This window comes from Macaca thibetana, chromosome 3, assembly GCF_024542745.1.
Source record: "Macaca thibetana thibetana isolate TM-01 chromosome 3, ASM2454274v1, whole genome shotgun sequence".
Classification (NCBI taxonomy): Eukaryota; Metazoa; Chordata; class Mammalia; order Primates; family Cercopithecidae; genus Macaca; species Macaca thibetana.
In genome coordinates this window covers 109,098,623-109,110,951 of record NC_065580.1, presented here as the reverse complement: position 1 = coordinate 109,110,951, position 12,329 = coordinate 109,098,623, and the positions used below count along the sequence as shown (strand labels likewise).

At 39.0% G+C, this 12,329-nt stretch overlaps 2 protein-coding genes across 3 annotated transcripts in view; one reads left to right on the top strand and one right to left on the bottom strand.

Moving 5' to 3' along the window:
* The window catches only part of YAE1 (YAE1 maturation factor of ABCE1), a 967,894-nt gene that overhangs the window by 815,383 nt on the left and 140,182 nt on the right, over positions 1-12,329 (bottom strand). The gene's annotated exons all lie outside the window — the stretch shown is intronic.
* VPS41 (VPS41 subunit of HOPS complex) overlaps positions 1-12,329 on the top strand; it is a 229,229-nt gene that overhangs the window by 183,871 nt on the left and 33,029 nt on the right. For both annotated transcript variants that reach the window (XM_050783300.1, XM_050783299.1), the window contains 4 exons: positions 1,693-1,774; positions 3,774-3,866; positions 8,806-8,933; positions 10,300-10,444. In XM_050783300.1, coding sequence (XP_050639257.1) covers positions 1,693-1,774; positions 3,774-3,866; positions 8,806-8,933; positions 10,300-10,444 — 448 coding nt within the window. The remainder of the gene's footprint in view (positions 1-1,692; positions 1,775-3,773; positions 3,867-8,805; positions 8,934-10,299; positions 10,445-12,329) is intronic.

The following is a 12,329-nucleotide window of genomic DNA, read 5'->3' as shown; positions in this document are numbered from 1 at the left end:
GATTTCAGGTATATTATTTTCCCAACTATTTCATTTTTACCAGAGGAGAATTGTTTTTCTCATTATTTAATGAGAAAGGTATCAAGAACCATGAAGGGTCTCAGATTTTACCTATTTATGTCTAACAAGTTAGCTTGTCATTTCCCTGGTTGCTGGCAGAAGACAAGAGACTCCCAGGGCAGATCTAAAGGACTCTCTGAGCAATAGTACCAGCCAAGGTACTACTACAACAATAGCAGTCTACCAGAGTGTCAACATTTGCCGCAGTCCCCAAGCCCCAGTTCCCACAATGCAACAGAGGGTGGACATGCAGATCCTGCCCATGCAGTGGGCTGTGATACGGGAGAGAACCCCTGAGCTTAGGGTATCTGAATCTTTTCTAGTGACCAGGAACCCCATGTATTAGTACATTCTCACGCTGTTAGTAAAGACATACTCGATACTGGGTAATTTATAAAGGAAAGAGGTTTAATTGACTCACAGTTCAGCATGGCTAGGGATTACTTACAATCAGAAAACTTACAATCATGGCAGAAGGGGAAGCAAACATGTCCTTCACAAGGCAGGCATGAAGGAGAAGAACGAGAGCCCAGTGAAGGGGGAAGCCCCTTATAATACCATCAGAACTCGGGAGAACTAACTCACTATCATGAAAACACAATGGGGGAAACTGTCCCCATGATTCAGTTTTCTCCACCTGGTCCCTCCCATGACATGTGGGGATTAATGCTAACTACAATTCAATTTGGTGGGGACACAGCCAAAGCCTATCTCCCTGCCTGCCCTTTGTCCCAGAAGGCATCATTTTACCTTGGTTATACTGGGCAGTAAGAAACCTTCCCTTTCCTCTGGAGGAAGACACTATTTGTATCCTGTCATTTCTAGAGCTGTTTGCTTTGTAAGCATCCTTGGAAGATAGTCCAGAACAAAGTGCCTCAGTTTATGATTCAAAGAAAATTTTCCCAACCAGAGGATGACAATTAAATAGAAGTGACCAGACCACAGCATCCTGGGTTGCAGAGGTCTGTGATGGGCAGAACATGTAAACGTCATGCAGTGGTGTGCAAGTCTGTGTGAGTGGTTCCCACTGGAACTGGGCAGTGCCCACTGCGTGACTGCATGGCAGCCCTGGAAGAGTGGCCTCAAACCTGCTTCTGGTCCCCTGAGGTTATTTAAGAAAATGTGTTTCTTTGATATGTAAAGTAAGGTTTCATTCATACATAATCAGTCCTCCAGGTTATATAGTAGGATAGGATTCTAATTTTCTGAAGTCTGATTTTGTAGTGCATAATTTAAAGCCATTCAGAAAGGATCTGGCACTTTGGGGTATGACGAGTTTTCTTCAAGGCAAGAAAGGTCCCCCGAAACCAGCAGTGCTCATCTGGATAAACGGGAAACTTAGAACAGGCAGATAGTTGGGAAAGCCCCTAGTTGTAGTCTTCTGAAAATGATTCATCTTTATTTATAAGCTTTTTATATTAACTTTTATAAGTTGTGTTAACTTATGTATGCAACCAAATGAGTAACAGTAATACCTTTATGTTCATTGGTACTTGAGATAGAAATTCATCAAAACTCTGAGAAGAGAGAGTTCTCTAAACCTCTGGGGAAAATGTCCATTTATTCTGTCTCTGTTTTTGTTTTTGTTTTTGTTTTTTGCTTTCTTTCTCCCTGGGATGTTTTTACTGCCAGCAAATGCCAGAAAATTCTTGGGAAAAATGCAGCACTCTGGGAATATGAAGTTTATAAATTTAAAGAAATTGGACAGCTTAAGGTAAGCAAAGCCTTATTTTTAACTCTCAGTTTCTGCAAGTAGTATATTAATAATGCAATGGAAACAAAGATAATAGTACTCAGCTCTTTATTGGGAAGTGATTATTATCTCAGATGGAAAGAAAAATCAAACTTTTAGAGATCAGTTTCAAAATATAAGCCTGGTGTAAAAAATATACATATATATAAGATTATATTACATATACAATGTGTTCACTTATTTCTTTCCAGTTCTGTGTTTAGACGAAGTTTTCATGCTCTTTTTAATGACTTTTGAAATAGGTGGAATCTCATCCAGTAGGTTATAAAGCATAAGACTTTTTTTAGATTTACTGAATAATTAATGTATTTTTCAAATAATATTTTACATGCTGAAAGATGGAAAAAATTGACCACCTAGCTCTAATGAATAATTTTGATGTTTCTTTTTTTAAATCTTTCAACTTGGTGCACAACATCCTAATCAATCAATAAAGTATTCCTATGTTTGTTTTAAACATTTAAAACATGTTCAGTATTTGTGGACCTTTTGAACGCTCTCTTGGAGTTATAAATATGCTTTAAAAATTCCCAGTTACTCAGCTTGTCCACCGTGTGACTCCTCCTCTGTCTGCCCTGTAAATGTTACACTTCTCATTGGATTTATTGGGCTATTCTGGAGGACTTTATCCAGTCCTGCCTCCCTGTTTACTTTAATGGCTGTGTAACTCGGACCTCTTTTTTGAATATCATGTCATGGCCATTTCTCCTTGTATATACTGCTGATAATGATAATTCAAGTTAATATAAATCCATTTCCTTCCCAAATTCAGTCCTTTTCCATTTAATCTGTTTATGATACACAATATACCCATTCCCCAGGGCGCAAAGCCACTGTTCTTGATTAGAACTTATTACACCCCTCCTCATTCTGTTTAATCTCCACTTCTTGTCAGTTTTATCATGTCAATACCAGTCGGGTCTCTTCCCCTGTGGTACCATTGCCTTCACTCTTGCCTGAGCCATTGCAAATGCCTTCTGATAGATCTGTGGGCAGCCCTAGCCCAGAGTTATCTGCATAAAAAATAAGTCTTGACTCTCACTTCCCTAATACCTGTTGCTTCCCTCCTGCCTGTAGAATAAAATCGGAATTCCTCTCATGATCCCACCTCCCCTTCCTCTCCAGCCTCATCTCCCTTCAGTGATGCCATGTCGCATCTCTGGGCCCCTCTGACCTCCCTGCACACAGATGCATGTTCATGGCTCTGCACCTTTGCTCATGCTATTCCCCCTGCCAGATGTCCTGCCCCTCTCTTATTTTTTCCTGAGAAACCCTGGGCTTTAGTAGGCAAGGTTCTCCTCTGCTGCTGCAGCACTATGCCGACCCTTCTCTTGTAACACTTACCACACAATACAGTTATTGTCTGTTTAATTGTCTGCATATCTTTCTTCTAGGACTTGTGAGCTCCTTGGGGATTGTGACCCTCTCTGTCTGTCCCCAGTATAAAGCATGATGATTGGATCATAGGGCATTATAGTGACAGTATTTGGAAATGGACTTTTAAAACAGCACTGAAAATATCTGAAGAACCCAAGATGTATTTTTCCTAATTTCAAAAGATGATTATGCATTGGTAAAGGTTGATAAACTCCAGTTGAAGGAAAGAAAGATGAATAGATTACCTATACTCCTTAATTACTTAAGAAGTTGACTTTTTTCATCTCTGTGACTTTATCCCTCCTATTATTTAGATTTCTATTAACTCATCAGGAAGAACAGAGAGATAAAGATTAACCGAGGCAACTTTTAAGTTCATTCATACATGTATACTTTTGAAAATATATTATAATTTGTTGTTAGAAAGTAGTGTTCATTTAAATCCTCCTCAGAACATTTTTTTCAGAGTACTGTATTGCCTCACATTTTTAAAGTAAAAATATACTTTATGTTTTCTGCATAATTGGAATGCAGTTTTGTTTTGCCATTTTTTAAAGGATTTTTTTTCCTTTTCTTTACCTAGGCTATTAGTCCTTATTTGCCAAGAGGCGATCCAGTTCTGAAACCGCTTATCTATGAAATGATCTTACATGAATTTTTGGAGAGTGATTATGAGGTATGGTATTGTGATGTGATCATATTTACTTGTTCTTGATGGGAAATATTAGGAAATCTAGAAAGGAATACAATGGAGCAATGTCTGTAAAGGAAACAGATTTGTAGTTTGCATGTGGCAGGTGAAACTGAGCTAGAGAAACTCCAGTGATAACTCACGTTTATGTAGACAGTGAAAACACTTAGTCCTTGTGCATTTTAAGGAATTCCTTAAAGTTATCTTCTTTCTAGAACTAAAGAAAAAGAGCTAAGTACTATTTTGTGGATTTCATAAATACAATAGCAGCTGCTGTTCCATCTTTGATATCATCCCAGGAGAAAGAGAATTATGAGTGTTCTGTGAAAATGATGGAGAAAAGTACAAACTTTCTTTTACAAATGCTAAAGTATATTATAATTTGCCTATTTTTAAAGTAATGTAATTTAAGCATTTAAAAAAATTTATTGTTTTTATGATTCTGTTACAGTTCTTGCACATGCTCGAACTCTTACTTTTTCATGAAACTTTTAAAAATCCTGTATCATCAAAGTTATCCTGTTAATTTCATATCTAGAACACTTTTTACTGAGATGGAAAGAAACAAGCGTGACTTAACCTTAGAGATTGTAGATGTTTTCTCATGAATGTTTTCGGATGTCTGTCTGGTCAGTACTGTTAAGGAGGTTGTAAATAATTTGTTTTTATTTTCATAAGCTCTTATATAATTCATATTTTACCTTCCCTTATTCGCAGCTTAATATTTAATTTTGAATTAAATTGTCACATAATCATTCAAATAGCTGTGTTCCCTAACAACACTTTTGATCACATATGTGGAGAGAAATTTTGTGTTGCTAAGCAGAGCACTGAAGGTCGGATTACAAAAAACAAACTGTACTTCTCTGGAATATTGACTTGTCAATTTTTTTTTTTCTCCCTAAAAAGATTTGAAGTAGTATTGGAGGTAAAGGTGCTTCATGACTTCTTTTTATGGGGTTTCTAGTCATATGCCTGTAGCTTTGCCTATTAATTTACAACCCAGCAGAGTTATATTAAACAGTTATGCTTTGTTTAATATTAACGACAAATGTGTAAGTATGTTAAAAATGGGATGATTTCTATGGCATTTCGTTTCATGAGTACTTTCTAGACTTTTACTTACTATAATAGGCATCGAGGTTTTCTATAACTTTGCTCATTCAATCATAACAGGTCCCTAGTACCTGTGTCCTCTAATTAATAATAATGGCCACAGGATAGATTTTATAAATATTTCTTGGGTAGCACATTTATTCAAGGGTACACAAAGCCAGTTAAACAGAGAGACGCCTGACATGAAATATGATAGATGTTTATTTCAGTTTATGGTGGGGTCATCATGCTTTTATCACACAAGATGTTTGGTCATTTTGTCTTATTTTGTGTTTGAAGTTGGCAGCACCATGAGGCCCTTGCATGATAGTGAAAAGAAAAAAATGGAGCCAAACTTTCTTCTTTCCCTGAGCATTGTTATGAATGGTCTAGAGGCTACTGTGAGCTGCTGGTATTGGGGTAGAAATCTTTTCAGACTATTTTATCTTATGTAGTCTTAAGAAAACAGGGCTGTCACAGTGGCTTACATCTGTAATCCCAGCACTTTGAGAGGCCAAGGTGGGAGGATGGCTTGAGCCCAGGAGTTCAAGACCAGCCTGGGTAACATAGTTAGACCTGTCTCTACAAAAAACTAAAAATTAGGTGAGTGCCGTGACATATACCTGTATTCTCAGCTATTCAGGAGGCTGAGGTGGGAGGATCACTTGAGCCCAGAGGATGAGGCTGCAGTGAGCTGTGATCATGCTGCTGCACTCCAGCTTGGGTGACAGAGTGAGACCCTTTCTCACAAAAAGGAAAGAGGCCAAGTGTGGTGGCTCACACCTGTAATCCCAGCACTTTGGGAGGCTGTGGGAGGCTGAGGCAGGTGGATCACAAGGTCAGGAGATGGAGACCATCCTGGCCAACATGGTGAAACCCCGTCTCTACTAAAAAAAGAAATACAAAAGTTAGCTAGGCATGGTGGCATGCACCTGTAGTCCCAGCTACTCGGGAGACTGAAGCAGGAGAATCACTTGAGCCCGGAAGGCAGAGGTTGCAGTGAGCCAAGATCGCACCACTGCACTCCAGCCTGGGTGACAGAGCAAGACTCCACCTCAAAAAAAAAAAAGAGAGAGAAAGACAAAGAAAGAGGGAGAGAGAGAGAAAGAAAAGGAAGGAAAGAAGGGAAGGAAGGAAGGACAAGGAAAGGGAAACAAAGGGAAGGAAGAAAAGAAAGAAACTTGATCTGAAATATTATTTTGGTTCTACAAACATTTTAATGTTCTGATTGAATCCATTCCCCAAATTTCTGAAGTAAAATTTCAATCATGTTAATATATAAGAAGGTTGCAATCTAAATGGAAAATATGTGGTCTTTTGTTCTGGTCTCTTGCCATCCTTCCAGGGGTTACTTTGATAGAAATTGGGTAGAACTTTAATGAAAACTATATTACTGAATCTTTTGCGATTTTCTTACCAAATCCTGATGCATTACAGAAGCAACTTTACGCTGTTTTCATTTCTAAATATTATTTAAACAAATTCACAGTAGTTCATTAAAGTATTAATGGAGTTATTTAATAGTAATAATGTACCTTTTTTTATATAAACCAAAAAGTGACCAAGGCAGATCTCAATTGATTTAAAGGTTTATTTTGCCAAGGTTAGGGACATACTTGGGGAAAAGAAACAGGGTCTGTGTCCTGTGCTTTTTCCAGAGAGAGTGTTGAGGACTTCAAAATGTAAAGGGGAAAGAGCAAGCAGGAAGAGAAGGAGGAAATTTTAAAAACAAATAAATAAATACATAGGGGGAGAGTAGGCAGTGAGGCACGTGGTCACATACCAGTGATGCTCTGATTCGCTCAGGGAATCTACGTTTTATATGTAAAAAGAGAGAAGTGGGGAAAAAGTCAATTATGCATTCATCTCTTGCTCAGTAGATCTACCTTTGACATGAATAAAAGAAGCATGTGAAATGACAGCTCTCTGGGAACAAAAGGAAGGCAGTTTTTGCATGACTCAGTTCCCTTAACTTTCCCTTTGGCCTAGTGAGTTGGGGGTCCTGAGAATTTATTTTCCTTTCACATTTAATAACGTGGACATTTTAAATTCTCTTTACTGCCTTACGGATATGTTTTTGTTCTAAACGTTGTCAGGGATCAGTAAGTAAACTGCTCCACCATATTTTGAGTTATAAAACATGAGGGCTAAAGTCAGGAATCAGGGAGTAGAGACTGAGCAAGATACTGGCCCAGAATCAGCTCCGGGAGGAAACAGGATCAAATCAGGGAACCACAAAATTTGAGATCTAGAAATAGCCAGAATAAGAGCCAGGGGATAAGACTTGAGCCAAAGTCCCAAATTCCAACATAAAACTGGCATTAGAAGCCAGAGTGGAAGGAGGACCAAGATGGTGACTTGTTAAAGGTATAGAGTGCTGGACAGTTTCATTATGGGAGCAGTCCTGTCCCAAGCAGGCCGCCTCGTACAGTTGTGCTGGCTATACAGTACACAACTGCATAACCAGTCGCACCCAGCAGCCCAGGCCTAAGTGCATTAGAGGACTCTTGGTGGTGGGGAACGTAGCTGACTTGGGTAATATCTGTAAGATGTTAAAGCTGTCATCCAAATGTTACAGTTAGTCCAGAATGGGGATAGAGCAAGTCCAACCTAAACTCTTGTCCATGCAGTGAGACTTTATAGAAGGAACAGGATACCTTTCTTAGTTGTACATTCCGTAAAACTAAGGACCGAAGTAGATGGCACAACCTGCCTCCCAGGAATGCTAAATGGAGATTTATTGTACAATAATATTCCCTGCAACTCTTCACTACACCCAAACCCATAGTCTGAAAATTGATGAAATGTTTATTGAAGAAACCTTTAATCATATAATTGTTTGGGCTGTTATGTGACTAAAAGTGAATACTTTTAGGGATGGTTTAAATTGTTTGGTTTGTTTTGAGAATTTAGGAGAAACCAAACTCAGTTTCTCATGCTATACTCTCACAACACAACGCTTCTGTGACCAAATGTGTGGATTTTTCTGCTACAGACTAAGAAAGCAATTAGTTCTGCTGTGGACATCAGCTGGGTGTCCTCTAATTCAATTCAATTCTGACACTATCTACATGAAGATAGCATCAGATCCTGCAGGCTGAGGGCTCAGGCCCATAAGACTGCCCCCACTTCAGATGCACCAATCGCAAGTTATAGGCTGTTACCTGTACTTCTGACTGGTCAGCTATAAACTGGCATTCCCACTACCACCTCCTTAGATTTGACTCATTTGCTAGAGCAGCTCACAGAGCTCAGGGAAACATTTTACTTATATTTACTGGTTTATTATAAAGAATATTGCAAAGGATACAGATGAACAGCCAAATGGATTAGATGCATTGGGCAAGGTGTGTAGGAAGAGGCATGAAGCTTCCAGGCCCTCTTTGGGTGCACCATCCTCCAGGAACCTACAGGTGTTGAGCTCTTGGGAGCTCTCCAAAGCCACTCCTTTTGAGTTTTAACGGAAGCTTCATTACTTAGACATGATTGATTTAAATCATTGGCCATTGGTGATTGGCGTAACCTTCAGCCCCTCTCCCCTCCTTGGAGGTTGTGGGGCAGGGGTGAGGGTAGGGCTGAAAAGTTCCAACCCTCTAATCCTGCCTTGGTCTGTTCTGTGACCAACCCCACCCTGGAGTTACCTAGGGGCTGCCAGCCACCAGTCAGCTCATTAGCATCGAAGAAGACACATCATTTTGGAGACTCCAAGGATTTTAAATAACTCTTAAAATGCCAGGAAACAGAAGGAGGACCAAATGTATATTTCATAATATCACAACTATTATTCTGTTGAATGAGTGTTCTTTTTCTGTTTTTCACCTTTGGTTAGGGTTTTGCCACATTGATCCGAGAATGGCCTGGAGATCTGTATAACAATTCAGTCATAGTTCAAGCAGTTCGGGATCATCTGAAGAAAGATAGTCAGAACAAGACTTTACTTAAAACCCTGGCAGAATTGTGAGTATACTTAAGTGTTTCTTTTTCCATATCAGTCTATGTTGAAAAGTTTTTCGTACTTTAGATTTAGCACATAAGTAGAGAGGATGCATTTTATACCATTTCCTACATTCCCTCTTAGTAAAAACCTTCATAAACCTCAAATGAGTAGGAGAGAAGGACATATGTGAAACTGTACAATTGCAATGTAATCTGTTTCCCAGAGAAGAGAAACCCTAACGTGCAGCACTTGGGAGAGGCAGTGGTTAGGAAACAAAAGGGTGCCAAGTTAAAACTTGCATCACTCAAGCATAACAGTTTCCCAATGAGCGAAGCTCTGGATTTTGCTCTTCTAGGGGCTTCAAGTCAGTTAATTTAATTTCTCAAATGTCAATTCCTTATGGGATAATTTTAAGCTTTAAAAGAGATGTCATAATAGAGGACTAAGTGCACTGCCCTGACCCTGAGTCAGGGCTCAGAAAATGGCAGCTTGGTTAATATTTTTCATATTTGTTGGGCACATTCAGTGATGCAGACTTTGTGCGAGGTGCTTATGATACATAGATAAGATATGCTCTCAAGTACCTTCGATCTAGGGAAACAAGAAGTATACTGCAGGTGTAGCCAAGACGACCATCCCTGCATCCACCTCTCCTCAGTGCCCCCATCACCTCAGACCACTCCTCTCTCTTCTTTTTTCTTCTTTTGCCCAAAACCAAGAAAGGTATACCAAAATGACCTAGAACTCTGGACTGTATTGGATTTTCCACAGAGGAGGTTGTGTTTATGGCATTCTGAGTTGAAATGCTGATCATTTTCTCTTGGAAACGTCCTGTTAGATGCCCTTTAGAGTCTGCAGTACCGTTCGTAATGGACCAACAGTACAGCTTCAGTGCAGTGAGCTCTCAAGAGCTGGCTTAGGGACTTAATGTGAAAAACATTGTTTCAATGGAAAAACACATTTCAGTTAGACACAGCTCCTTTAAAATCAGCTTTTGGAATATTAGCCATTTGTCAGCTGAATACTGCTTGTAAGAATTGGAACGCATGTTTCTTTTACCAAAATGAGAACTTCATCCTGGATCCTAGTTTCCTTGCTGTATGGATGTTTGTAAATCTTTTGAGGCTGAGACCCCCAATAAAGACCATTTTTATTACTTGAATATTGTGAATTTTCTGAAATTTTGGCAACAAGAGAGGCAAAGTTTTGAGAAAGAAACACTTATTGGTCATGTATAGTTAAATCCCAAGGAATTTTTTTTAAATAAAGTTAACTTTTCTCTCGAAAGGAGTGTTTCCATTTTTAATAATGTGAACCATGATCTCTCTGTGTGTGTTTTAATTAGAGCTCTTGATGAATATTAATGTAAAACATTTGTATTACCAGGTACACCTATGACAAGAACTATGGCAATGCTCTAGAAATATACTTAACATTAAGACATAAAGACGTTTTTCAGTTGATCCACAAGCATAATCTTTTCAGTTCTATCAAGGATAAAATCGTTTTATTAATGGATTTTGATTCAGAGGTAATGTGCTTTTTATTTTAGTACTATCAATTATTTTTACTATTTCAAGTATTTAATACTTAGATATCTATCCAAATGCTGGATTGGTGAACGAATCACATAATTTGGCTGTATGCTGACAATCTTTAGAACCCTCTGACCCTCACTAGATGTTGTTATTTTAGTTGTTTGGCATTCAGGAATCCTTTGCTTAATGTGGTTATTCTGTGAGAGCAGTTCAAATTTGATAGAGAACTTTTAAAGTTGTGTGTGTGCGCATATAAAGTAATTTCTTGCTAAAACAATTCGTATAATTGATAGAAACAAATCAGGTATATACTTTGACTCATTTCTCCCTCCTAACCTGTGTTCCAGAATTTAAAAATTTAAAAATTAAGTGAACGTCTGTCTTGACCCACTTATTACTATTTTATTTCTTGGTGTTCATGTATCCACCATGTGGGATTTCCCCTGGTTTGAGTTGATGCTCATGTCTAGGACATGTGGAATATGTTATTTTATTGTGTGACAAATTTGAATACCCTAATAACAAATTTAAGCAACCTAATGAGTGGACCCAGCCACAGTGCACATTGGCTCTTGCAAAGTGATGCAAGCTCTGTGTGTGTGTGTGTGTGTGTGTGTGTGTGTGTGTGTGTGTGTGTAAAAGAAATCTAATTATGGTCAGGCGCGGTGGCTCACGCCTGTAATCCCAGCACTTTGGGAGACTGAGGTGGGCGGATCACGAGGCCAGGAGATCGAGACCATCCTGGCTAACACAGTGAAACCCCGTCTCTACTAAAAACACAAAAAATTAGCCGGGCATGGTGGCAGGTGCCTGTAGTCCCAGCTACTCGGGAGGCTGAGGCAGGAGAATGATGTGAACCCAGAAGGCGGAGCTTGCAGTGAGCCGAGATTGCATTACCGCACTCCAGTCTGGGCGACAGAGCAAGACTCCGTCTCAAAAAAAAACATCTAATTACAATTGCTCATGACAGAAATAATGAGGTTTATAAACGGTGTTCTTATTCAAAAAATTGAAATTTTAGATAAACCTAAAAGTAGAACCCTAAAGGCTCCAAAAGGATTAATGCATTTTTCAATTTTATTGTACTGTATTTAGAGATATTGTGTGCTGTATTAATCTCCACCAACGTAATTTAGATAGAAGCTAGATCTACCTTTTTTTCTCAAAGATGCTTTAGCCCTTTTTAAAATACTGAGTCAGGTCTTTAGGGACTACAGATTTGCAAAGAATTATGTAGCTCCAAGGAAGTTCAGGTAGAGAGGCTCTGCTTGTCTAGCAGAGGATGAGATGCTTATGTAAAAATTAATTACATTTTCCTCATATCTAGTCTCCCCTCATGCTCTCCCCTCCATTGTTCTCCAGAGCCTCGTTTTGCATATGTAGCTGTGGAAAAAAGATGAATGAACTGAAACTAATTGCTATTCGAGAATGTGATCCAGATGTAAGGAATCAGTCTTCTGGTTAGAGGAGACCTTAGGGGTAATCTACTCCAACACCCTCGTATTTCAGAGAACAAAAGTAACATTTGGAGCAGACAGCTAAGTAGCAGCAGAGTCTGGAACAAGGCCCAGGTGTTCTGTGTGAGGCTCAGTCTAGTGTGCTGTTTTCCCTCTTCCTCTTGACATAAACTGTCTGATTTGTGTTTCCCGAATGATAAAAGTGGCTAAAGTAAATTCTGAACGTTCAGAAGCTTTGTGTCATTATGAAACTTCAAGTATCTCATTCTCTTTCTGGCTCTTATATTCCCTTCTCCTCATAAAGCCAGCTCCTTCTGTCTGTGGCGTCTTATAGGGAGACTAGGTCAAGGTTCAAGTAGCCAGAAGAAAAGCTCATTTTCTTGATATACCGGTAAAGAGATGCTCTCCATAACTACTGAGA